A 26,904-nucleotide genomic window follows, 5' to 3' on the forward strand; every position below is an offset into this window, starting at 1 on the left:
CCATACAATACAATGGGGATCACCAGAAGAAGTCACATCACACGGACTTTTGTTTTCTTGCTAAAATAATAAAAATTATTAAAACTAGCTATTTACATTTTGCAATATATACATATATGCATTATTTTGCTTTTTTATATTTTTCCTTTCATTTGAGTCATTGATAAATGCTGCTATGGCCAAATAACTACATTATGAAATAATCAGCACAATTTTCCTTGTGTCATTAACCAATGGACGTAGTTGACAAATTATATTCATAGTGTAATTGTGCGCGTTAAAATAAATGTTTATTGATATTTTAATATTTTGAGTATGTATATATATTCAATATAATTGTAGTAAATTAATCCCAAATGCCTAAACAATATTAACAATCAACATCGACCATCAGTAAGTCTACAATCATAAAACATAGATATAATCATATAATCCGACCGATTAAATTTTAATTATCTATTTTTATAGTATTAGAACGCAATGGCTGCCAGTGTGGAGTTTTCATTTCCATCGACGTCCAGATCGACCGTTATTATTTCCTACATTATTATTTGAAACGATTCCATTCTTATCCTATTTCAAAATGTATTATTTAAAATTTAATGTTTCAGATTTCACAAAATGCATTCCTTCAGAGTGTCCACAATCATTTTCAAAATGTAATGGAATATGAAGATGATAAACTGTTGGAGGTGGCGATATCGTATGTGCCCGTAGCGAAAATCCAAATGTGTGCCATAGAAAGAATGAGAAGTCTGCAAAAAGATATCAAGACTGGTAGATAATTGCATGCGTACATTTTCCATACCAATACATTTCACGAATCACTGATTTTGCTTCTGGGAGGTTAACTAATATTACAATGTACTAATTTATATTCTCATTTTCTAGGTTCATTAGATGCTCCAGAAATGCATCTTGAAGAAGCGATTCTGATTGAATTGGTGAAGTGGTTCAAGACTAGCTTTTTCAGTTGGGTTGATTGTCCTCCATGTCATTTTTGTTCCGGAGCCACAAAACACTCGTTCAATACTGAAAAACGTGATGCCAAAGTTACTATAAGAGTCGAAGTATGTTTTGGTTAGATTTTATATTTTTAATACCATTAATATTGTTGGTAACTTTTTCCTTTAATTTGTCTAGATTTTTAAATGTACATTGTGTGATACTGAAACCGAATTTCCAAGATACAATGATCTTGCCACGCTATTGATAACTCGTAAAGGTCGATGTGGCGAATGGGCCAAATGTTTCATGCTATTTTGTCGAGCAATGAAATATGATACACGACTAGTGGTTGATAATACCGATCATGTATGGACAGAGGTGAGTTATTTCCACGATGAAACACAATGAAAACTTAACTTCCGTCTACATCCTTTTGCATAATTTTGATATTCAGATTTACTCACCGATTCTCAAAAGATGGTTACACTGTGATCCATGCGAGAATGTAATTGATGCGCCACTGATGTATGAAGCCGGTTGGGGGAAAAAATTAGACTACATAATTGCATACTCGAAAGATGAGGTTCAAGATATTACGTGGAAATACAGTAGTAATCATAGGGACCTGTTGACAAGAAGGAATATGTGCACTGAAAATGAACTTATTACTACATTGATAGCGATGAGAGACAAACGTTGGGAAATTTTGTCACTTGAAAGGAAAAAATTCATTCGAAAAAGGCTTTGCACTGAATTGGTCGACATGATGAAAGAAAGGTGATAATATTATGACATTTGATAAGTATCATTGCTCTATCTGCTGAAATCAATATATTTCCATCTCCAACATCCTTCATTCTACCATCTTTTGGGTATTATTTGAGTACTTTTTTGTTATTTGCAATGACTCATTATTATGTTTATAATTAGAGAACCGAATGAAAACGAAAAAAGTGGTCGCTCTTCTGGCTCATTAGACTGGCGTTTACAACGGATGGAAACTTCTTGGAAGCCATACGTTTGGAATGTCGGAGAACACCAAGAAGTTAGCATCAAATATAGAACGTCCACCAATACTTACGAAATTGCCTTATTGGATGGCACAACAGTTAAAAGCAAAAAATCTTGGGAAAATGCTATCTACGAAATGAAAGACATTTTCAGGAAAGAAGAAACAGATTGGAAAATGACGTATTTGGCAAGAACGGGTAACTATATGCAGTTAATTTATGAAATTCACAAGGCTATTGTAATAGTGACAGTTCAGTAATCACTCAGTGATTTCAGTTCAATTTATATTTGTTTTCTAAACAGACGGTTATAGTAGTTGGCCTATCTGTTGTAAATATATCGCTATAGCCACAGTTTGACATGTTGTAATCATATTTTTTAATTGTATTTTTAGAAGGATCAGAGAACGCCAAAATTTCTTGGAAGTTTAAAGTGGATAACAATAACAAAGTGATAGATCGAATTAACATCAGAGTTTCATCTCAAGCATATCAATCGGGAAAAATTGAATGGATACTTTGCTATGATGATAATTGTACGAAAATTCCCAAGGAATCGGGTAAGTTTTAATCAGAATGGTGTAATATGTGCCAATTAATGGTAGTATACATTTTGAACTGTAAATTTTATTTTTAGAAAAGCATTTTACATTAGAGAATTTGAACACAGTGACAGAATTCACTCTCACTGCATACTTAAGTGGCGGTGAAGGAAGAACAGCGTGGCAACACTCGCAAATATTAAGACAAGGCACGGATTCGCTGGATTATCCTATGGAAATAACAATCAGACTGCGAAATTCTTCATAAATACCCATTAATAATTAAAAAGTCAATTGGTGGCATTATATTTTATGTGTATATTCATCATTTACTGGAGATAAGACATTCCATATGTGTATATTTGTGAAAAAAATAAATTGTTCTATTGACAATTAGACAGACGCCTTCTTTTCTTTGACATCTTGCGGATGAAAGGTTAATTTTTTCTCATCGTTCAAAATCAATCTTTTGAGCTTCAAATTTTTGATTGGAGATTTTTGGACGATGTATTTATTATACAAAAATTCAATCATTTCTAAAATTTCAAAGCAAGAATTTAGTTATATAATATTTATTTTAGATTCAATGCATATAAAGTGGATGTTATCTTACCTCGAAAATTTTTCATTAAATTTTCGCATTCTTTTAAAGCGAAAAAATAGAAAATTTTAAACACAAATGTTGTAGTAAAAATAGGAAACTCTGATGTCATTAATTTCCAATCAATTATTTTCCAATCTTTATATTGCATTTCATGAAACCTATAAAATAAAAATTGACCATATTTAGAACAAAAATAAAGATTGACTGAATCACATACTTTGTGTCATGGTCAATGTGATAAAATGATTATTAGTAATAATAAACGGTTAATTTTATTAAATCAAATTAGGAAAGGGTTAGGGTTAGATTATTTTGGGTTACGTTCCATTAAAAAATTGAAATTCCATTAACCAGTTATTATTAATAATAACCAGATTTAACACATTGACTGTAACATGTACATAATATGCATGAAATCTGTAAATACAACATATGTATTTGTACATATGAGGCGTTGCGGATACAAAAAGCGAATTCAACAATCACCGATTTAGAGAAAAACGAATTTTAAGCTTTCGCGCCCAGAACAAAAAAAGTGTTAGCATCATACCGCGAATAACGTGGCCAGAACATTCCATCTCACGGCGATTTACCGTGTCAAGAAGCTCTCTATTTTTATGAAGAAGTTACAGGACCGTTTCGTTTCTCACATGCTTCTTCCATGAGATCTTTAACATCCTCCGGTAACACCACATTTCAAAGGACTATCCTATTCAGGATTGCCACTAACAACCTCCACGTAAGATCTTGATATATATAACGAAATTATGTGGATGTCTGTTGAAGCTGAAAGTCTGTTATTTAATGGTTCAGCACACGTTAAAACTGCCGCAGGTCTGTGATCACATACTAATCATGGATAGAATATTTTTTATGAGCGGTGAACTGTCGAATAACTTGGATTTTAAACAAAGCGAAAGAGACCTGCTGTCTACTTTGATGGTATGTGAATCCAAAAAGGTTCAGACTATTAAAAATCGTAGCCTGAATCTGGTATACTTGCTAAAAAATCAACCGTAAGCACTTAGGCCTAACAAAATGATACATACCTGTGCAATAATTTGCAGATGATATTTCTCTTAAAAATAGGCTCTGTTGAAAATAATTGTATATACAATTTTTGATTCCATACAATCTTTGCACTGAGTGGTGGCACTGATATTTTTTCTCCTATTTTGAGCCACTCATTCCATATTATAGGTCTGTCTCGCAATTTCATTATATTTTCTATATTTGATGTATTTTTTTCCCCTTCAAATATAATTGATAGTATAGCAAAAATAAGATTTTCGCACATATCTAAATTCCACTTGATTTTTCGAGAACCTTCATCTAAAAATATATATAATACAATATTGATATTTTAATGTTGTATATAATATATCATACATGCATATGTATATGTTTTTATACTATTTTGCCTCTTCAACAGTTTGATACGACGCCAGATTGATACCTCATCTCTTCCTAATATTGCACCAAGATATTGTTGAGTAAAGCGTTTATTTGAATCCATTGACATGAATGTTTGAATTATATCCGTTTCTGTTTCTGAAAATCTAAACAAAATACAAAAACAATAAGCGTAAATGAGAGTACAGTATTTATAACATAAAAAGATGTATACTATATTTATGTGTACCTTCCTTTAGAAGTATTACCCATATTATGTAAAAAGCGATGATAAACTTGTGAGGGCAACCTATCGGGTAGTTTACGTGACAGCCATAATATTATATATTGTCTTATTCGAGCACATTGGCTGTTACGATTGCCATTTCTCCAATTCGCAAACACATCTGGAGTGTCGGGTAAATTGTATTTCTAAAATAAAAACTATAAATATTCAAACTAAACAATTGACAATGAATTACCAAAAAATCAAATGATATATTTAAAGACAAACCTCACAAAGTCGTTCCCAATTTTTGGCAATTCTTTTATCTTCATCAGAATTAAAATGGCCCTCTCTCAATGGAAGATTTTGTTTTTTAATTTCTTGCTTTACATCCTTTCCAGGCAATCGTATAAGTTGTTTTGTGATTGTGTGAAGTTTGGGCATATTCCAATAAACTTGTAGATTTTCATTTTCTAATCTCTGTTTAAGAAAAAAAAATGAATATACTTACAACAAAATTTCACAACTAAATATACGTATATTTATGTCCTAGATATTATAAAATTAGACAAACAAACCTCAAAAAAATCAATATTTAAATCATAATAATCTTTAAATTCATCGAAGATAGTTTCATTGCCCTTTCCAGACGTTACATCTACAAAATGGATAAGTCATTTATTAATAAGCCTTTATTTATTTCTTAGGCCTTATTGTGATTAAATATGAATACCTATTTCGTCCTGTTCTTGTTCATCGTCATGGCCATCTAATTTATAAGCCTCCGAAGTTGAAGCAATGTCATCTTCTTCACTTTGAGATGTGAGCTCTGCTGTCTTATGAGAATTTATTTTTATATTTTGAATATTTTTTTCAAACTCTTCCATCGTGGGTTTATTGAAATTTTGGTTTACCTTCTTTGGCGATCTTTTAATTTTATTTATGTCAACATTTTCTTCACAGTTATTACTATGCACATTGTTTATGTTATTAGTAGTGTTCAATGATAGTTCACTTGAATTCTCAATACTTTTAAGTTTTCGTTTATGCTTCTTTTCTTTATCACTACTTTTGATCACTGCATCGCGATCTACAGATGTATTGATGTAGTTTTGCAGTTCTAATTCAGAATATCTAGTCACACAAACTTTTAAGATTTTTTCACACTTTGAGTTCTTTAAATGCTTCGACTCCATTTGATGTTTAATGATTCTAGTGTTGTCTGGTGAATTATTTTCACATTCTTTATTCATTGATGAATTATCATTTACATTTCCCATTCTGGTATGCAAACTATTTTCTAAATACAATTCTTTGGTAAAATCTAAATTCAAAATCTTCTTTTTTTGTAACTTCGCATTTTTGTTTACTTTATCCACATGGTCAATTTCCTTTTCATTTTTCAAACGTATATTGTCCTTAGAAGTATTTCCATTTTTTAAATTTTCGATTTCGATGTTTTCATGTACTTTCTTTTTTGGGGTCTTTTCTTTTTTCACGAAATTCATATTTTTATTTGAATTATCTACATTGTGTTTTTCATTGCTTTTTGATAAAAAAATATTTTCTTTTTGAAATTCGTTAAGACCTTCATCAATTTTTTGTTTCTTTGCTTTACTTTCGTTTTTTATTTCAATACTTAATTTGGGTTTTTTTTCTTTTTTGACAACATATTGAGTTTGTACATCTTCTCGTTTTCTCTTGGTGCCCTTTTTAGATTTAATCTTTTCCTCCATGTTAAATGGTTGATGAGTTAATGCTAGATTAAAAAAAATAGTGTTATATTATAATATAAAAAATGACTAAATATAATTCACTATTAATTATTAAATATAATACATACTTGAGACTATCTTGGCATGAAAAAGATTCGTAGTTCGAATACGTTAGATTTTAGAATACAAAAAGCAAGCGCACGTGTAAAGTGACGTTAATGGCCATATGGGATAGCACAACAGGCATTAATCAACACTTCTGGTTAGATTTTTAGATCGCTTTTCCGAAAGCGAAATTATCAGTTTATCAAAAGTATAGTAAACATTACAGAATGGTGGATTGTTTTAAAACATTTTTATTCTAAATTTTATGAATATCCACTTATTATTATGTGAATTCTTCAGCCCATCTTTCACTCTAAAAAAAAAAAGTTTTATTTCCATCAGTGGCGTACGGTGAGTGTTGATGTTAGGTGTGCTGTGTATGAAAAATTTAAAAAAGTGATATTATTTAAAACTAGTTTTATTATTATTTATACATTAATTCGACACTGCTCTTTAGCCGCTTAGCTGCCCAAAGCGCCTTAAGGCGCAAACAGCCGTATCTATGTATTATACGCTCAGCGCGTCGGCTGGGCGTCTAAGCGGTTAGATACGATTTTTTTAATTACGCTTTCGAAAAATTATTTTTTCATACACAGCTTACCCAACATCAAAACCCACGGGAACACACAGGAGTACACGGGAACCCCCCACGGAGCCAACTAACTAACTACGCACCAAACTCGTAGGAATCTTCCAGAACGTGATCTCACCAGCAGAGCTACGCGTTGCACAATCAACGACTATATAAACCAGCGCATCGTCCCCAGATGCCAGTGAGCTTCAGGAGTTCGATCTGGTTCACTCCATCGAAGCAACTACGTCACCTTAAATACAATAACACTTGTATTAATCGGTAATTGGATTATTACGCACATTGCGTTCGCCCAAAAGACAATTGGTGTGAAATGTATGGGATCACTGGTTTTAATTCGTAATAGCACAAGTCGTGCTATATTCCTACATCACAAAATTCAGCTTTTTATTAGTTTTACTGACCGTGTGTCACACCGATAATATTTTTGAGCTGATTTTGAAACACTTCCACTTACATTTTACAGACATACGGGGACTAGCTCTCATTATTTTGACGTTAATGTGCAAGTTGCATATGACCGTCGAGTGGCCAATTACTGTTTATAAGCTCTTTCCCCTCTACGTGCTCGTGTGAAATTGCCTTTGCTGAGTGGTACATGTGGTTATTACTAGGGCGGGCAATTGGTAGGCGTGCTTAGTGGTGTAGTGACGATCGGCTAGTGGCTGCGATAGGTCGTACTCGTATTCATCAGATCCACGTTCCGTCATGGGTTTCGGCGACTATCCCAAGGAGTACAACCCCGCAGTGCACGGCCCTTACGATCCGGCCCGATTCTACGGCAAAGGTGCCCCACCCCACCCCACCCCCTACCCCCACCCCTGCCTCCGATGTTTCAATTCTCGCATTATGTAACTTTCGTTTCTGCCCTATAGTATTTGACGTATTACACCAATCCAGGTTATCGATCCATGTTTCGCTGCAAGTGTGCTTCCGACCACTAATGTCAATATGTACCGACGGTTAAATTGTCACCTGAATCTGCTATTTGCTAATTGATATGCCTTCAATTTTGTAAAATCTCCTATCTGCCTAGTCTTAAATCATTTCAAGGTCATCTTAATTCAAGACGTCTTGTCAGTGGCGATGTATGGATGTGAAACTTGGACATTGAACGCCAATGTATGGAACGGTTTACGAGGAGAGGTAGGAAACGGAACACATGGGTGAGATGTATGAGGGTAGTTGATATAATGGAAAGAGTGAAGAGATTGAAATAGCAATAAGCGGTCACATAACTAGAAGAATGGACAAAATATGTACCGTAATAGTATCCGAGAGAATGTAAAAGCGTGATAGGAAGATGGGTGGATGAAAGTTTCGCTAATCAGAGACAAATGGAAGCGTGTTGGATAGGTATTGAATGGTGAGTGGCTGTAAATGATGATGATGACTATAATACTATGCATAATTGTGGAGCTATCACTAGCAAATATACATTTTCCTTATCGATTAACATTTATTAACCGTCGGTAAACCGTAACCAAGCTTGATAATGTGTTTTTCCTCAGTAGCATTTTATTATGTATTTTTTACATTTATTTTATAGACATTTGAGTTGGGAAATAAAATTGTGCATACTAACTATAAAAAATTTTCATTATCATCACTCAAAAGGTTGCCGATCATTATTCTACTTGTAAATTTTCACATTACTCTTATCAAAAGAACACATGCAGAAAATAAGTATTAGATTTTAATTCTAGTACAGGTTACACGGTGGCAATTCAATTAACAAAATGCAGCTTTAAAAGTTACATATCCAAATTGGACAATAGTGAGTACTGTTGTTTTCAAAGTTATAGTAAATTTATAGTAGCGGTGCAAAATTTGCAATCCGATATATCATTTTTGCAGCCTGCTGAATGAACGAAAAATATAGCAAGAGTAAAAAAAATTTAATTCCGATCAAATTGTTACAAATTATATACGTATATGTATGTATATTCAAAATTGGTGTTATTTTCTATTTAAATAAAAAAATTTAATATAACAAACATATATCAGCTATGAATGAAATTTTTTAATTATTAAATATCTGGTAAGCACTAGTGAAAACTAGAAATACGTAAGAAATTTAAAATGTGAATCCCTTTACTGACTTTCAAGACATATTTAATGTGTTCAATACTTAATTGATGTTGTTTTCAGTTGATACACCTTTTGCTCAATTGAAATTGAACGAAGTTGGCTCATGGTTTTCTCGTCGTAACAAGTCACCTCAGGCTTTTTCAGGCGCTTGCAGTCGAGGTTATTATACGAACATGTTCATGAAATCTTTTCACTCTGAATATTATTTCTTTAATATTATTCAAAATGTCAATTTCAGCCTTTTGGAGGTGGCAACACAAATATATGTTGCCAAAGCGTAACACGATGGCACCATTCTATCAACTCGTCGTTGCCGGAATGGGCTTCTTCTATGTAATCAATTACGGAAGAATTCGTAAGTATCACCATTGTGGTTTCTTTGCTCAGTGCATTCATTTAGTTATGATATTTGAAAATAGTATTTCAATTTCTTTCACAGAACAACACAAAAACGCTAAATACCACTAAGAACTTCACCTGTGAACATTTTAGGTGGACCGTGTGCTATGCATCATGTTTATTTCCCATCTAGACCATGTTTATTATATAGATTTTTTCTTGCTATTTTGTTAACACCGGTTCCATGTACAATGTTTTCTTGTATTTAAAAAAATAAAATGTTATTATAGTAATAAAATTCATTGTGCAGATTTGTATTATTTTAATATATCAACCGAAGTCAAATATAATTTGATAATCACTACTGGTAATGTAATTTTATTGTGTTGAAAAACAATTTTTAACACCACGTTAAATAAATTTAATGAAATTTAGTTGTAGATACACCATTTGATGTATTCTCATCCCCGATGATTTCTCAACTTTAAATCGTAACATGTATCTTCGACTTTTTGCAAGCTCTGTTTAAAAGTGGGCATTTTTTTATTCAACTCTCTATGGTAGCGCAAACCTAGAAACATAAGAAAAAAATTGAAAGAAAACTTAAAGCACATTGAATTAAATATCACAGTTAATATTTTTAATACCTAAAAAGCCTAAATATAACTGTTGCATAACAGTTCTTATAGTAAAACATATTTCAGTATCGGATGAAGAAGACTTGTTGATGCACATCCGCATTAATTCACCCGTGTAGTCCAATACTCCTAGCATGAAATCGAGTGGTCTGATAATCAATGATGGTGATGTTTCAGAGTCTTCTTTCTATAAGTTTAATTAAATACACCATCGCACAACATTACATAAGTCATAAATGAACCTCGCAATCGAACATTTTGCTAACTGAAGAAGACAAAAACAAGAAAATAACCTTATAAAAAAGCACTAATCCCTACACCAATAACGATCACGTATGTATAATATGTGTAAAATGTTTTGTCTATTAGAAAATGTATCATCAAAAAAAAAAAACTTATTTGCCACATGCTCATTCATTCACTTATCGTAGCCTTTCTTATTTCTTCTACATCCTCTTGGATACCATCGTTTTTGCTGCTTTAGCTATTTCTTTAGTTCATTTAGCTAAACTAGATACATCTGTTGCTTGCGATATATGTACATATTGTATTTCTCACCCACTTCTTATTCTATCAGTCATCCATCATACATATGTGTCACACTGAATTTTGCATAGTATGTATTCTTCGAAATTCGAAATCCAAATCCTATATATTTTATTTTATATTTGAAATAAATGATAGTGAATTCTCGATATATCGTTTGCGCAAGGACCAAGTGATAAATGCAGGAAAGAGAAAAACTATGGATTCCCATTTCCTAATACACAATTAAAATTTACTAGGCAATATATGCATTTGAGCACAAAATAAACTTGGTGGATAAATTGTGTCGCATATAGATAAAAAAATGTCCCGATATTCCTACTGAGGGTTTGATCTCGAGAAAGAGTGAAAAATAAATGTTTGAAGCGTTTGAAGGTATTAGTGGAAGAAAATTTGGAGAAAAACCAGTTAATTTAGAGCGAAAAACTACACAACAACCAAATAAAATACTATATACTAAAATAAAATGTATATTTATCCAAGAGTACAACCTCATTATATGTTAACATATTCTGCAAATCATTCCAAGTTGGCATCTCTGTTGTTGATGATGTTTTAAGGTAATGTAAAAAACAAAACGCTTCCGCCATTTCTTCCACGGCCGGTGTTAAAACACGTACAATGGGTATATTCAACATTGTGCCAGTTTGCAATTCGCTGGCTGCTTTCTTCAATGGTATATCAGCTAGTACTTTTAAACGTTTCTCGACCGTTGGGATACCGACTTCGTAATCTTCAGGCCTGTGCATACGAAAAATTTTAATTTATGAAAGTATATCGATCATACTATGATGAAAGATTTACGTAGAATTGTTACTTGAGCGAATGTAGATGAAAAATAGATCTCTTGCTCTCCGTTGTGACATCTCGACTTATTCTGACAAGACGTTCGTGCCTGTCGTGGCGAGCGGTCAATTCAGCAGCATACAGTTTAAATGCATCCAGTATAGGCGATTGTTGACTTTTAGTTTCAGGGTCATCTATGAAAATTAAAATAATTTTAATATTGAAAGTGAAATATAATATAAGTTTACAACTTCACAAATGATTAAAACAAAGTTTTTAAATAGCAGAATGATACAAAACCGTTCAAAATAGTTTTTTCTCCCTTCATAGTTCAACAATCACGAACGCAGATACAAACATGACACGTGTGGCCTAAACATGAACTATTTCTACTATAGCCAAAAATATCAACTATTTCCTGATGCTCTTATTTGTAGTTTCTAGTCAGGTTAAAAAAATGTACACAACCGTATAATCGTCTGGTCACTTAATTTTAAAGTTAAAAAACATGAATCCTGTGACATTACATTACATAGACTTTTTCGATAATGAATATTCGGTTCACTAATAGCTGATAGCATTATAGCAATATTTTAAAGGTCAATGAAGTTGTGACGGTTCTACGATATGGTCAAGTTTCGGTCACCATTATTGTTTCGTCGCTACGCCACTTCTTCCCCGGCTGCCAAATATAACACAGGTTGACCTTCAAAATGAGTTGAGTGAAGAAACGTAGCGCGAGTTGGTAGCTCGACTTTTTCTCGGAACTCTCTGGATCGATTATGATTAGTGGTTGAATAGGAACTTTGCTAACCAAAGCAAACATCTTGTGCATAGGGGTTGTCGTCCTTTTCTTTTATGGAAAGCACTTATTCCATGCGATCATTGTCAGGCGGGTCAAATTCGTTCGAAAGCCGTGTCTCCGGACAAGCATTTGTACATATGTATGATGGATGATTGGTGAATGATGATTGGCTACGTCCACATTACCGATATCTACACCCGATATTTTCGAATTTTCCATATCCAGTTCCCATATTGCAACCTGTGGTTACTATTTAGGAACTGGTTATGGAAAAATTCGTAAATATCGGATGTAGATATCGGTAGTGTCGACGTAGCCTTCCCTACACAAATATAATGCAATTTTTTATACATAAAAACTCCTATCCAAGCAGACAAGAAATAGTGTACAAAATGTGCGTCGAGAAAAACGAGGTCGATTGAACGCGGTCGAGTGCTATAAATGAACGCTAATTGCACTGGCTGTGCAGTGTGAAATTTGTTGGCCGATAGTTGCTTAGAAAATTCAACCAATCAGCAACTAGAGCTGTAACGTTGGGTGGGGATAGGAATACTGGATAATCCGCAGTGGGACATTTGCCATCGGGAGTTTCATTGGTTTGGTGTGTCGGTAAAAGTCAGTGGCTGAAATCACTGAAGATGGCGTGTCCTCGTTCTTACGCGAGTGTTAATACTTTTCTACAGGAAACTAATGCTGTGACTGTGAGTATTTATTGACATGTTTCGCCCATTACGTTTGTGTATGCATTTGTACTTGTACCATCGATATACATACATGTGTATAAGAAATATATACGGATGGTGTCTAAATTATGTTCCAAGATTTACCCGCAAAATTAACCCAATGATTTTCGACAATGTCAATACGTATCAAAGGCATTGTGCAATTCAACATTGACCGTTTCTTTTATGGCGGCGACTGACTCGAGCAATGTTCGTGAGCACATTGGCAAAAAGTACCTTCATATTTTTTTGTAACAATAAATTTTTAGCCAAAGAATACTAAGGCCCTATACGCGGGACACGGTCGATTGGGCGCCCAGGACGATTGGGCGATCAGTGTTACTCGCCACTGCGACAATTGGACGACGAGACTGGCGGACACTGCGTCAATTGGGCCCTGCGTCAATTGGGCGCCCATCGCACTGGGCGATCATCGACTGGCCGACGGCGACCGGGCGACCAGGGCGCGTGGGCGACCACCGACACGGCCCGCTGGTGAAGTGGTCGCCAAGCTTACGTAAACTCTGCGTTTTGCAAGGAACGACCGCGAACGGAGCGTTATAGGAATTTCCGATGCACTGACAAATATTCTACCTACATACATATGCTTTATACCGCTTTATTTTTCGTTTCAGTTTTACCAATTTTTCGTAACAACACGAATCATACTATTAATTTTTTTCGCTATATTATATTACATTTGCTGGAATTTTATATTAAACGTACTTTTATAAATACATGTGTAGCACCTTTTCACAAAAAATAATTGTAAGATGACAAATCATATGTACCTACATATTCTCCAAAATAATATAAAAGAAAAATGATCGATTGAATCTTTCGCGCAGGGCTTTTAGTTTTTTTTCAAATGGACACACTTTTTTTTCTTTTAAATGTTATATTTCAGTTTTATCAATTGGATAAATTCACACTCTATTCTCAATTTTCTCAACACTGTATTAGTTATACATAATAACAAAATATTTTCTAATAGCGATTCTCAAAGTTTTCAAGATTATATTTTTTTTCAATGATGAAATACGTTTACGAAAAAAAAGCGCATACTTAAATTCGTTCGCGGAGCTCGAATAATTTTTTTCGGCTTTTCCCATAATTAAATTATTACATCGTTTACGATTCGCAGAGGCAATTCTCGAAAAAAATAGCTTTTTAAAGTAATTTTAAACATCTCCCGTTCTATGGTTATTGTTGAAAATTACATTGAGCCACAAAAAATCACGTTTTTTAGTTACCAGAGCGGAGACTAACCAATCTTTACTAACTTTGACCCACTGAATTCGAATATGATATTGATTTTTGCTGGTTGGTGATCGTTTACGTGATATGAGCGTTTAAAAAAATGCGCGATTTTTACAGTTTTTTGGCTTTTGCGGTCTTTAACTCAAAACCTAGTATTGCTGTGCTCAAAGTGAGTATTGAAATCAATAGTCAGATGTTTTTCCTATTGATTGTGATATTGCATTGCTTTAAAATACTTATAATTAATTGTCTAGCGAATTTTAAAAGTCAAAAAAATATTTTTTTTACGGATTTTTTCTCCGTGCTATTTTACATTTATTTGGCAATTTTTTTATTTCACCTCGTTTATAAGGATTGGTTTTCTATTTCAATATTTTTTATTTTTATCTAAACGTACTAACTCGAGCGGTAATTCCAATTTAAATGCTTTCGTTTTTGTTGCTCAGTGTTATTATAGTCACATTAAAATCTATATGATAGTTTATAGTAATTAAGGCTCATTTCGTTTATCAATAATTTAATAAGGTATATTTTTACTAATTAATATCTTTCGCTTTTGTAAATTCGAAACATACATACATATGTATAACGAATTATGTTTACATCTATAACTGTCATCCAGCGCTCATCTGTTCATCTAATGTATAATTTCTTTAATAATATTTTATGCGTATAAAATATTACAAAGACCTTACAAGAAATTATATATTTTCAAATATTTGGACCGAATGAACGAACTCATTCAAAACGTTTTTTTTTTACTATGAGTGGCAGTTTTATTGCCTAAAGATAAATAATACCGCGTCTCATAGGCTAGGCTAGAGATGCTCTGCAAGTCATTTTGATAAAAGAGTTCTCAAAACGACTTTTGACAACTGTTTCTCGAACTACTTTTTTTCTTGATTGTTTTACATGACATGTTATACATACATACATATGTAAGGTTTTTCAACGGGTTTTTGCGGTATCATAAATTCATGGCCCTCAAATTTGGTTTAAAATAATGCAATGACGTAAATGATTTTATACCCTTTATCCTTTTATTAAATTCAAATTATTCTGAAATGGTTTTCATCGTTTTTTCAAAACCTCTCCGATAAAATAAACGTTTTTTATTCCAAAAAAAATGGCAAAGTTTCAAAGCGATCGGAAAAGTTTTAGGAGGTTTGTCCAAAACTAAGATAAACCTTGTAATTTTCAAATGTTATAATTAGCATGGAAATAATTTTTTCAATGTATGTATGTGTGTGTTGTATGAATGTACATACATATGTACATATGTTATTTTGAAAATTTTCAATTTAATATTTATTTTCATTATTCATCAATGAAAAGTAAATCAAAAAACTTTATTAATACTATGATTTGATGAATATACTAAATACTGGCGATTCTAGAATTGATCTAATGTTGAGAGTTACAAATTTTACACGTTTTGGATTTTCGTAAGATTAAAAATAAGCACCAATCACACGGTTGATCCCATATTTTTTAAGATCATCGAAAGCCGATGCAATTCGCGCTATTATATAAGTATTTATATTTTTATTTTTGAACATTTAATTTGTACGAATATTTTTTACGTAAATTTGTACGAATATCGATTTTTATATTTTCGGGGCAATGAGAGAATTTGTTCGCAGAAGGGCCAAAGAGGCATTGTATTGCATTAAGACGATTGTATCGTAAAAATATCAAATATTATGTTCTTCCCCTTTTTTTTGTCGAAGGATCGGTACCTGAAGGGATCGGTCCAAAATATCATCTAATGTTGAATGAATCACTGTTAGAAAATATTTTGTAATTATGTATAACTATTACAGTGTAGTACAAAATTGAGAATAGGGTGTGAATTTATCCAATTGATAAAACTGAAATATAACATTTAAAAGAGAAAAAAGTGTGTCCATTTGAAAAATGTTTGCAATTTTGGGACCGACCATTTATTTCATTGTTTTGGTAGGTAATCGTAAAACCTGCTTCGAGAAGAAAAAAAAATACTGAATGAAAATCGACGGATTGATTGCAAAATTATTTAAGGCTCATTTCGTATTTACTTACCTATTATACAGTTCACATGGTTTTTAATATCTATTGCTTTTGTAAAGTAGCAACATACATACATACATATGTACATATGTACGTGTATAACGAATCATGTTTACATCTACATATGTACATATGTATAACGGTCATCCAGCACTCATCTGTTTATCTAATACAGCGGTTCAGATTTCAAATTTCCAGCAAGAAATTGTAAAAGTAAATCACTTGATCAGTGATATATTAATAATATTAATAATAATTTGAATACGATATTGAAAAAATAATATTGGAATAAATTAAAAAGGTCGAATAAAACGGGTCGATTTATGAGTTTCTAGAATTGACTACATACCAGCAATTCTAAAATTAATTTAATGTAAATAAATAAATGTCTTTGAATACAAATTTTACATATTTTGGAATTTCGTAAGATTAGGAATAAGCATTTATTACGGTTGATCCACATTTTTTAACAAACAAACCGATGATAGTCGCTCTATTGATCGACTAAATAATAATTAAAAAACACAAATCGCAGCCGAATTGATTACAGTTATACAGGAAAAAAAATAATTACGTAGGTTAATTCTCGCTCGAATGTTTGGTGTTAGTTGGGTATGTTTTTGAGAACAATAAACTGACCATTTAAGACTCAAATTCATTGAAGTATCTACTTCAATGCTCAAATGTGATACGAAAATATCTCCCTACAATAGAAAGTTATAAAAAAAAACTCTCGAATGTTAGACAATACTTTAAACACGTTTTGTATTTATTTTCCTTTTTTAATGTTAACTGTATAATTTATTTAAGTTCAGTTATTTTTTTAGTCAAATGAATGGTAAAAAAAGGAAGCAGATGATTATAATGAAAAAATTAAGGTGAAGAAATAGAGAATATTAAATTGATCACCAAAAATACAATGTCGAAAGTCAGTTTTTACGAGCCCAGCTCAAATATGCAAATTCGAAAATATGGCTGCCATATCTACGATAGAAGCTCACATGAATATAATCAATATGCTAATAAGTTACGAAATGTGTTTGATAGATTTAAAGATTTTTCAAAAATAGAGGATATAATATTATTCATGTCATTCCCATTCAATGATGAAATACAAATAGAAGAAATATCAATCAAATTAAAATAATTTTTGGATGTAGACCAAATACTAGTTGAGGATGAAATACTTAAATTAAAATGCGAAATATTTTTGAAATCAAGACCTTCCCTCAAAATAGTTATTGGAATTTACTCTGTGATGAAAAATATCCATGTTTGTGGAGTTTTGCGGCATATTTAAGAATTTTTTCGGTTCTACTTACCTCTGCGAAGAAACTTTTTCTACCATGAATGCAGTATAGGTATACATATTAATAAAAATTAAATGAAACGATAAATTCATTAAAAATATTAATATATTAATGAAAAATACATAAACCAAGAAAATGACAAATACAATTAAACAAAGAAAATGAAAAAGACACCAAAACCAAGAAAATAACGATACATCAAAACAACAAAACATGAAAATTAAAAATGCAATAAAACGAAAAAAATGAAATACACACAAACACCAAGAAAATGAAAAATACATTAAAACCAAGGAAATGAAAAATACAATTTTCAGTTTGATACGTTCAGGGGTGTGAAAAGAGTAGTGGGCACAAAATCCCACTTCCGGTTTATTAAATTTGATGATTTTTTTTATTTTCATCACATTAATACGATAATTATACTTGAATTTTTTTTGTGAAGAACACACATGTTTAAGAGGTCGAACTAGAGTAAGCTGCCACTTCCGGTTGAGAATTTCAGTAACCGTATTTTCAAAATAACATATGTACATATGTATGTACATTCATACAACACACACATACATACATTGAAAAAATTATTTCCATGCTAATTATAACATTTGAAAATTACAAGGTTTATCTTAGTTTTGGACAAACCTCCTAAAACTTTTCCGATCGCTTTGAAACTTTGCCATTTTTTTTGGAATAAAAAACGTTTATTTTATCGGAGAGGTTTTGAAAAAACGATGAAAACCATTTCAGAATAATTTGAATTTAATAAAAGGATAAAGGGTATAAAATCATTTACGTCATTGCATTATTTTAAACCAAATTTGAGGGCCATGAATTTATGATACCGCAAAAACCCGTTGAAAAACCTTACATATGTATGTATGTATAACATGTCATGTAAAACAATCAAGAAAAAAAGTAGTTCGAGAAACAGTTGTCAAAAGTCGTTTTGAGAACTCTTTTATCAAAATGACTTGCAGAGCATCTCTAGCCTAGCCTATGAGACGCGGTATTATTTATCTTTAGGCAATAAAACTGCCACTCATAGTAAAAAAAAAACGTTTTGAATGAGTTCGTTCATTCGGTCCAAATATTTGAAAATATATAATTTCTTGTAAGGTCTTTGTAATATTTTATACGCATAAAATATTATTAAAGAAATTATACATTAGATGAACAGATGAGCGCTGGATGACAGTTATAGATGTAAACATAATTCGTTATACATATGTATGTATGTTTCGAATTTACAAAAGCGAAAGATATTAATTAGTAAAAATATACCTTATTAAATTATTGATAAACGAAATGAGCCTTAATTACTATAAACTATCATATAGATTTTAATGTGACTATAATAACACTGAGCAACAAAAACGAAAGCATTTAAATTGGAATTACCGCTCGAGTTAGTACGTTTAGATAAAAATAAAAAATATTGAAATAGAAAACCAATCCTTATAAACGAGGTGAAATAAAAAAATTGCCAAATAAATGTAAAATAGCACGGAGAAAAAATCCGTAAAAAAAATATTTTTTTGACTTTTAAAATTCGCTAGACAATTAATTATAAGTATTTTAAAGCAATGCAATATCACAATCAATAGGAAAAACATCTGACTATTGATTTCAATACTCACTTTGAGCACAGCAATACTAGGTTTTGAGTTAAAGACCGCAAAAGCCAAAAAACTGTAAAAATCGCGCATTTTTTTAAACGCTCATATCACGTAAACGATCACCAACCAGCAAAAATCAATATCATATTCGAATTCAGTGGGTCAAAGTTAGTAAAGATTGGTTAGTCTCCGCTCTGGTAACTAAAAAACGTGATTTTTTGTGGCTCAATGTAATTTTCAACAATAACCATAGAACGGGAGATGTTTAAAATTACTTTAAAAAGCTATTTTTTTCGAGAATTGCCTCTGCGAATCGTAAACGATGTAATAATTTAATTATGGGAAAAGCCGAAAAAAATTATTCGAGCTCCGCGAACGAATTTAAGTATGCGCTTTTTTTTCGTAAACGTATTTCATCATTGAAAAAAAATATAATCTTGAAAACTTTGAGAATCGCTATTAGAAAATATTTTGTTATTATGTATAACTAATACAGTGTTGAGAAAATTGAGAATAGAGTGTGAATTTATCCAATTGATAAAACTGAAATATAACATTTAAAAGAAAAAAAAGTGTGTCCATTTGAAAAAAAACTAAAAGCCCTGCGCGAAAGATTCAATCGATCATTTTTCTTTTATATTATTTTGGAGAATATGTAGGTACATATGATTTGTCATCTTACAATTATTTTTTGTGAAAAGGTGCTACACATGTATTTATAAAAGTACGTTTAATATAAAATTCCAGCAAATGTAATATAATATAGCGAAAAAAATTAATAGTATGATTCGTGTTGTTACGAAAAATTGGTAAAACTGAAACGAAAAATAAAGCGGTATAAAGCATATGTATGTAGGTAGAATATTTGTCAGTGCATCGGAAATTCCTATAACGCTCCGTTCGCGGTCGTTCCTTGCAAAACGCAGAGTTTACGTAAGCTTGGCGACCACTTCACCAGCGGGCCGTGTCGGTGGTCGCCCACGCGCCCTGGTCGCCCGGTCGCCGTCGGCCAGTCGATGATCGCCCAGTGCGATGGGCGCCCAATTGACGCAGGGCCCAATTGACGCAGTGTCCGCCAGTCTCGTCGTCCAATTGTCGCAGTGGCGAGTAACACTGATCGCCCAATCGTCCTGGGCGCCCAATCGTCACGTACCGCCTATACGCACTTGCGTTTTTTTTGTCACGCGATCACAAAATATAACACTACAGTTTTAAGTACGACTGGGCTTATTTGCGACCAAATAATCAGTCACTTTCTATGGTTTCCGTCGCGCAATAAAAATATTCTTTGGCTAAAAATTTATTGTTGCAATAAAGCATGAAGGTACTTTTTGACAATGTGCTCGCGAGCATTGCTCAAGTTAATCGCCACCAGTATGTCAATTTTATTATGTTTCGATCGTGTTGCGGCCTATAGAAACTCGGTTGAGTTTTTAATAGCGTCTTTTTGTATGTACGGCGAAGGAGATAGTTGCTCGATTTCGGAGGATTGGGCAGGCTGAACTCCAGAGGCTCACTGGCGTCTGGGGCTGGTGAGATCATGGTTGGTTGTGCAATGCTGGTTGTTGTTGGTTGGGATTTCTACAGGCTCCAGGTTGTTTGGTGCGTAGCTGTATAATGAGATTATGCTCTCAGAAGTTCCTTTGGGCTCGACGTTGTTTATTTTTTATTTTATTTTTTATGACAATACATACCATAAAAAATAGCATTACAGGCAACCCCAATGCGCCTTCCTGGCCAATTACAAATATTGCAGCATTTTTCATTATATAAGTAACTGAATTACGAGACACTGAAAAACTCGCAAATCAATGAGACATCTATCAAATCTTACGCAAACTTATTTATTGCACATTAATCAAACACAAATTATTGGTGACATATTGTATATATAGGAAGGATTTTTGGCCAACTTTTTACCGGGAACCGTTTCAACAATGAAATCAGAGAAAATTGGCAAACTCTGATAGGAAACGATCAACCTGGAGTCACAAATCCAGGTCTAACCAGCAGCATACTCTGAAAAATTCATTTTCACTCGAGGCCCGGCCTGGGATCGAACCCGGCACCTCACGACGCTAAGCAGAAGTTTAACAACAGAGCTATGCTGCTGGCTATGTTTATGTGAAGCGAGTCGAATTGTGTCTGCGTGAAGATATGTCAGTCAAGGTCGACTCTGTATGCTTGTACAGGAACGCGATGATGCAATCGTGGGACTCGCGTTTTATGGCGAAATAGATGAGATCATCGACCTCGATTCGGGATCATACAAACTGTGCTATATTCCTACATGTAGAAACCTGTACTTATGATGGTATGTTTGTGATTTATTTTCAGGGGATTCCCGTCGAAGACTTGTACTGTACTCAAAATGGAAAAAAAATAAGTTTGGACAAGGAAATTGTCAAAGGTATACCTTTACGATGGGCTGTGAGGCTCGTCGGAGGCAAAGGTGGCTTTGGCTCTATGCTTCGGGCAATCGGAGCTCAAATCGAGAAGACAACCAACCGAGAAGCTTGCAGAGATCTATCTGGTCGTCGGCTACGCGACATTCGCGAGGAACGTCGACTGATCGACTGGGCTGCTTCACAACCTCAACGTGACGAAGAAGCACGTCAACGCAAAGAAGAACGTCTTAAAAGGTTTAATATAATTTGTATTTATCATTTGAATACCATGTTATGTGAATTATTTATAGCTGTATTGTCTTTCAGGTTGTGCGCTACACCGAAATATGAATTTCGCGATGAGAAATATGAAAAGTCACGTAGTGGACTGGAGGAAGCCGTGGATGAAGCTGTCGAGCAGGGTTGTCGTGCAGGCCCGTCCACATCTGGAGCTAAAACTGCACCCAAGCGCAAAACACCTAAGCTATGGTAGTTGTATACATGTTTATTTAAGAATACTTGAAGAGGTGTCAATGTCTAACTTTTTTTTATTTATTTGAAAGGATCGACGACGAGCTGTCTGATTTGTCGAATAGTGAATCTGATGATGAAGATTGTAAAACAAGTTCTGGGGATCCAGTCAGCGATGATGAACCTGTGAATAAGCATCGTCGAATCGAAGAATCCATTACAGGAGACTTTTCGATATCTACTTAAATTTAATACAATTTGGGTTGAATCCACAAATACGGTATTTATAAAAGAAATACTCGAAGGTTTTTGTTATCCTTGGAATGGGTATCTCTCTCGTTTTGGAATGTTTTTGGTTACATTTCGAAGTCTAGATTTCTGGTTGCATTTTTATTTTATTTTATTTTATTTTATTTTATTTTACGGTCAAGAAAAAATTGACCATTTTACATGTTGGAAATAGAGAAAGAAAAAGAAAAAAAAATTAAAATGAAATATAAAAGAAAAATACACATACATTCATATACTACAAAATAAATTACATTATATTAAAAAAATATTTAAATAAAATAGATTTCATGTTATATTTACTAACAATGAATAAATCGACCATGGATAATTCGTTTCCAACTCTGTGCAGTCTCAACATAGCTGAGTTCAATGAGTAATTAGTGGTAAACCTGGGCATATCAAAAAGATGGTTACATCTAATTGATCTACCCGGCACATGGAAGCATACTAAACTCACCAAGTCAAGAGCATTTAATAGTGCCATTAAGAAGACCACACAGAACTGAAATATCGTTAATTTTCCTTCTGTCATATAATTTTAGCAAATTAAGTTTCCTATAAATAATAACGTTACTGACATAGTGATTATGACTTTTAAAAAATTTAAATTTGATGAATCTAGTGAACTTTATTTGCACTGACTCTATTATGTTAATTTGTTTCATTAAATAAGGAGACCAAATGGTAGAATTGTACTCTAATTGGTTTCTAACCAGAGTGGTGTATAAAATTTTAATCGTATTTACATTTTTGAAGTGAGTACTATTTCTTATTAAGAAACCAAGTGTTTTGATGGCATTTTTTGTGATAAAATTTATATGAGAATTAAAAGTTAATTTGTCGTCAAAAATAACTCCTAGATCTTTAATTAGCGATGATGATGGTAATGATTCATTATTTATATGATAATTATAAATAATTTTGTTATTTGACCTACTGAACCTGACAACAGAACACTTCTTAATGTTTAAATATAATTTATTAAAAGAACACCAATCGTTTAATGAGTTTAAATTAGTTTGTAAAGTAGCACAATCGTTAGTGTCTTTTATACATTTAAATATTTTTAAATCGTCTGCAAATAAGAGCACTTTAACATCATTAAATATATTTATAATATCATTTATAAAAATATTGAATAGGACTGGTCCCATGTGAGATCCTTGGGGAACGCCACTAGTTGGATTGAAGGAGTAAGATTTAGAATGGCCGATTTTAACTAATAATGATCTATTGGACAAATAGCTCCGAAACCAGTTTAGTAATACACCGCTGATTCCGATACTGTTTAGTTTATATAATAAAATCTCAATATCAACTTTGTCAAATGCTTTACTGAAATCAGTGTAAATTGAGTCAACTTGCAATTTAACAGATAAGGCACATTTGCTTCGATAATTCAGCAGGATACTACTTCGGTAGTATTTGAAGTATTGTAATGGTGAAGGTCAAAATAATAGGTTTTAATAATATTGTTATTAATATAACACTTGGGTCTTTTGATGAAAACGAAACAAGTATGTTTATTGATTAAAAATTATAAAAACCGTTCTTTGATCACATTTTAATTAGAACTTTGAAAAAGCTTTGCTTGTCTTTACTATTACATTGGAAAGATTCATCTCAATTTTTCATTAAGTTTTTTTTTTGTTAAAATTTAAGTGAATGAAAAAAAGTCGTCTATAATACATTGCCAGTATAACAAACCACTTGGTTTACCTGGATGCTTTTTACAGTAGGCAATATATTTCTACATATTGCAGTTCGCACAGGCAATTTTTGCATCGTCATTTGAACAGTAGATTTTATGATTTCTCCTTTTTCTACTTTTTCTCGTCGTCCAGATAGAACTTTTTTTCATACGGTGGAGGAGAAAATCTTCAAAAAGACTCCTTCAAGTCCGCAGAGGGAAGTGTCGGATATTTGCTGAATAAAAAACTCCCCCAACTCACCTCACTCCCTCGGGATAACCCTCTACGGTGTATTGCTTCCACGAGGATTGAATCAGATCCATGCCAGCTCTTCCAGGTTTTGCGGGTTTCCTCTGTTTATTGCTGTAATTAAAAGAAAGTTAATAATTAAATAAAATTAACTAACGAAAAAGGAAGTCAATCTAAAGAAAATCATTTCTGTTACTTTACTGATTTCGACTACGACTTTCGATACCATAAGGAATGATAAGTGGTGGTTTTGCTACTCTCTTATTTGAGTTTCCGGATCCACGTTGTTAGTTAAGGCAGCAAATTATTTTGCGTCAGTTTTATCGGGTGAAGGGGTGGGAGATGGTCTCATTATTTTATTGTTTTTGAGAATAGGGACTCTTTGCCACTCATAGGGTGAAGTTGTGATTTCATGTGTGTAGACACTGTGGCGCTCGACTGGACGAACTTTCTTTGACTTGGTTTAGTGGGGCAGTGGACTGTAACACATTGCATCGATTTTGTAGAAATGCTTCTAAATTTGCATAAGGAGGCATCTCTCTTAAAGTCAAAGAGGTTTCCCATTCTTTCACCAATTGTATTGGTAGCTTTCTAAGAACTAAACATACTAACCACGGATCTACTATCTCCCTTTGGTTACCTAACGATTCCAAGCTTTTCATGTGAACTGTCACCTTATTTAATACGTCTCTGAGTTATGGGTAAGTTTCCCTGGTCCCTACTTACAGATCACAAAGAGCATTTATTCTAGTTTTAAAGCTAAGTCTCGGTAAATTATATCTTTGGGATAATTTACTGTAAGTAACATTTACGCGAGTGAACTTCCAGTGTTTATGTAAGTAATATTTACGATTAATGATTCTGATTAATTCTGTTGAGAACAAATTGGGATAAATTCTTCCGAATTTAGGACGTTTTTTCTTGAAGCATTTATCAAAAGACGAATGCACAATTTTATTAAATATATCAACAGCAGTAATTACGTCCAAGCACTCAAAAAGACCATACCACTCAGATTCAAACAAAACCGAATTTAGGCCGGCAAAATCAACATTACCAATTATCCAACCATACATATCAGAATTAACAAAATTATAAGAATTATTAAAATTATGATTATTATTGCGCTCAGAATTATTTAAGATTGAATAAGTACATATAGCGTTAAATTCAATATTGAGCGTGGGGTGATATTTATCTTCAGGTACAATGAAAGAGGAACTTCTACTAGAATTGCAACCAATATTAGACAACACCAAATCAAGCTTACCGCCATAAATATTGCTTACATCATTTAAATCAGATAAATTAAATAGCTTGCATATATGCGATAGCTCTACGCTTACATTCTTTAAAGATACAGTGTTAAAATCACTGGTGTGAGATGGTCAATCATATATGTCTACTAGTTATGTAGACATCATTTCAGAAAAAAATCGCCATTACTTACAGAAAACCATGCTCTCTTCTCAGTCATCGGCGGAGCGGTCGTCCATTTATTCCGTTCCATATCGAATACCTCCATTGTGATGTTATTTCGTGGCGATATCGTTCCTCCAACATATGCGTTAAAAAAGTCCAAGATCTTGTATTGAAATCGTACTACTAGTTATGTAGACATCATTTCAGAAAAAAATCGCCAATACTTACAGAAAACCATGCTCTCTTCTCAGTCATCGGCGGAGCGGTCGGAGCGGACGTGATGCCATGCCGATGGTATGGAGTGATCTTGAATTTCTGCTACTCTGTTGGCCACAAATGTGGTCCACCGGCATGAATTGCCTTTGATCCAATGGAGCGCGATTGTTGAATCGGTCCAATACACGATTTCTGAGATTTTTACATTCAGATTCTCTTTTACGCACTGCATTAATTTGGCCAGTAACAGTGCCGCGCATAATTCCAGTCTAGGAATTGTCACATGCTTGAGAGGCGCGACTCTGGATCGTGAACATAATAGTTGACACTTTTCTAAGCCCGCTTTAAAGGTCACGGAATTTGACCCTTAAAGCCCTCAACATGAGGCCACCACCCCCCCGACGAATACAGTCCAAGAGACCCTTTCTTCGGAGAACGAGACGGTTGTTCATGAATATCGCACAAGAACAACCGCACATCACTGTTCTAATAAAAAAAAAAAAAAACCACACTGTACATAGCCAAGTACAAAATTAACAACAACGCATGAACACATAAAGCGCGCATGCGGTAGGAAACAAAACCTGAGATGTGCCGTGCGAATGCACGCACACCTCAAGTAAACATACATGTACGCATGATTATGCGTGCATAAGCACGCACGCACACACACACACACACATACACACACACACATATATATACACACACACACATACACACACACACATAAACCACAAATACATACACTCACCTAAAAAGCAAACGCACACTCACACACACACACATTCACAGAATATAATATAAAAAAAAAATAATAATAATAAATCAACACATAAATGCTTTTGCAATTAAGTGGAGTAGTAGCATCCAGGGGAACA

At 33.2% G+C, this 26,904-nt stretch overlaps 5 protein-coding genes across 6 annotated transcripts; 3 read left to right on the forward strand and 2 right to left on the reverse strand.

Moving 5' to 3' along the window:
* The first annotated feature begins 144 nt into the window (after positions 1 to 144).
* Pngl (N-glycanase Pngl) lies at positions 145 to 2,901 on the forward strand. The gene is made up of 9 exons (XM_077444588.1): positions 145 to 393; positions 469 to 528; positions 612 to 777; positions 892 to 1,070; positions 1,144 to 1,326; positions 1,403 to 1,725; positions 1,879 to 2,156; positions 2,354 to 2,518; positions 2,596 to 2,901. The coding sequence occupies exons 2-9, from the start codon at positions 481 to 483 to the stop codon at positions 2,766 to 2,768; spliced, it is 1,515 nt and encodes a 504-aa protein (XP_077300714.1). The 5' UTR covers positions 145 to 393; positions 469 to 480; the 3' UTR covers positions 2,769 to 2,901.
* LOC143921337 (uncharacterized) lies at positions 2,778 to 6,689 on the reverse strand. The gene is made up of 9 exons (XM_077444586.1): positions 6,566 to 6,689; positions 5,456 to 6,481; positions 5,301 to 5,380; positions 5,011 to 5,202; positions 4,747 to 4,928; positions 4,518 to 4,663; positions 4,154 to 4,436; positions 3,114 to 3,262; positions 2,778 to 3,036 (listed from the first exon to the last, which is right to left on the reverse strand). Exons 2-9 carry the CDS (start codon positions 6,456 to 6,458, stop codon positions 2,894 to 2,896), a joined length of 2,178 nt encoding a protein of 725 aa, XP_077300712.1. The 5' UTR covers positions 6,459 to 6,481; positions 6,566 to 6,689; the 3' UTR covers positions 2,778 to 2,893.
* Positions 6,690 to 7,671: 982 nt separating this feature from the next.
* ATPsynF (ATP synthase, subunit F) lies at positions 7,672 to 9,875 on the forward strand. Its single transcript, XM_077443592.1, has 4 exons — positions 7,672 to 7,921; positions 9,286 to 9,384; positions 9,464 to 9,580; positions 9,665 to 9,875. Exons 1-4 carry the CDS (start codon positions 7,843 to 7,845, stop codon positions 9,691 to 9,693), a joined length of 324 nt encoding a protein of 107 aa, XP_077299718.1. The 5' UTR covers positions 7,672 to 7,842; the 3' UTR covers positions 9,694 to 9,875.
* On the reverse strand, positions 9,851 to 12,029 carry Trax (Translin associated factor X). Its single transcript, XM_077443591.1, has 5 exons — positions 11,835 to 12,029; positions 11,566 to 11,728; positions 11,240 to 11,489; positions 10,212 to 10,389; positions 9,851 to 10,135 (listed from the first exon to the last, which is right to left on the reverse strand). The coding sequence occupies exons 1-5, from the start codon at positions 11,860 to 11,862 to the stop codon at positions 10,026 to 10,028; spliced, it is 729 nt and encodes a 242-aa protein (XP_077299717.1). The 5' UTR covers positions 11,863 to 12,029; the 3' UTR covers positions 9,851 to 10,025.
* Positions 12,030 to 12,860: 831 nt separating this feature from the next.
* Positions 12,861 to 25,814, forward strand: LOC143921051 (splicing regulator SDE2-like). Of its 2 annotated transcripts, XR_013261388.1 has the most exons (5): positions 12,923 to 13,040; positions 21,634 to 21,938; positions 22,011 to 22,172; positions 22,247 to 22,538; positions 23,826 to 25,814. XR_013261388.1 is itself a non-coding variant. In XM_077444153.1 (4 exons), exons 1-4 carry the CDS (start codon positions 12,978 to 12,980, stop codon positions 22,398 to 22,400), a joined length of 684 nt encoding a protein of 227 aa, XP_077300279.1. In that variant the 5' UTR covers positions 12,861 to 12,977; the 3' UTR covers positions 22,401 to 22,704. The 2 variants fall into 2 exon arrangements, 1 of the variants encoding a protein (XP_077300279.1); XM_077444153.1 differs by lacking the exon at positions 23,826 to 25,814 and having other exon boundaries at positions 12,861 to 13,040; positions 22,247 to 22,704.
* Positions 25,815 to 26,904: the final 1,090 nt, after the last annotated feature.

Source organism: Arctopsyche grandis, chromosome 13 (genome assembly GCF_051622035.1).
Source record: "Arctopsyche grandis isolate Sample6627 chromosome 13, ASM5162203v2, whole genome shotgun sequence".
In the NCBI taxonomy this organism is placed as follows: domain Eukaryota; kingdom Metazoa; phylum Arthropoda; class Insecta; order Trichoptera; family Hydropsychidae; genus Arctopsyche; species Arctopsyche grandis.

Coding starts and splice junctions, on each gene's coding strand:
- LOC143921051 (XM_077444153.1), top strand. CDS start 12,978: ATGGCGTGTCCTCGTTCTTACGCGAGTGTTAATACTTTTCTACAGGAA. Junction 21,939..22,010: donor AAAGAAGAACGTCTTAAAAG/GTTTAATATAAT, acceptor ATTGTCTTTCAG/GTTGTGCGCTACACCGAAAT. Junction 22,173..22,246: donor CGCAAAACACCTAAGCTATG/GTAGTTGTATAC, acceptor TTTATTTGAAAG/GATCGACGACGAGCTGTCTG.
- Pngl (XM_077444588.1), top strand. CDS start 481: ATGGCTGCCAGTGTGGAGTTTTCATTTCCATCGACGTCCAGATCGACC. Junction 1,726..1,878: donor GTCGACATGATGAAAGAAAG/GTGATAATATTA, acceptor GTTTATAATTAG/AGAACCGAATGAAAACGAAA. Junction 2,157..2,353: donor GACGTATTTGGCAAGAACGG/GTAACTATATGC, acceptor TTGTATTTTTAG/AAGGATCAGAGAACGCCAAA.
- Trax (XM_077443591.1), bottom strand. CDS start 11,862: ATGAAGGGAGAAAAAACTATTTTGAACG. Junction 11,729..11,834: donor AGAAAAAACTATTTTGAACG/GTTTTGTATCAT, acceptor TAATTTTCATAG/ATGACCCTGAAACTAAAAGT. Junction 10,136..10,211: donor GTTATATTTAGGCTTTTTAG/GTATTAAAAATA, acceptor TTATGTTTCTAG/GTTTGCGCTACCATAGAGAG.
- ATPsynF (XM_077443592.1), top strand. CDS start 7,843: ATGGGTTTCGGCGACTATCCCAAGGAGTACAACCCCGCAGTGCACGGC. Junction 9,385..9,463: donor TTCAGGCGCTTGCAGTCGAG/GTTATTATACGA, acceptor TGTCAATTTCAG/CCTTTTGGAGGTGGCAACAC. Junction 9,581..9,664: donor AATCAATTACGGAAGAATTC/GTAAGTATCACC, acceptor TTTCTTTCACAG/AACAACACAAAAACGCTAAA.
- LOC143921337 (XM_077444586.1), bottom strand. CDS start 6,458: ATGGAGGAAAAGATTAAATCTAAAAAGGGCACCAAGAGAAAACGAGAA. Junction 5,381..5,455: donor ACAAGAACAGGACGAAATAG/GTATTCATATTT, acceptor TCCATTTTGTAG/ATGTAACGTCTGGAAAGGGC. Junction 5,203..5,300: donor TAAATATTGATTTTTTTGAG/GTTTGTTTGTCT, acceptor TTTCTTAAACAG/AGATTAGAAAATGAAAATCT.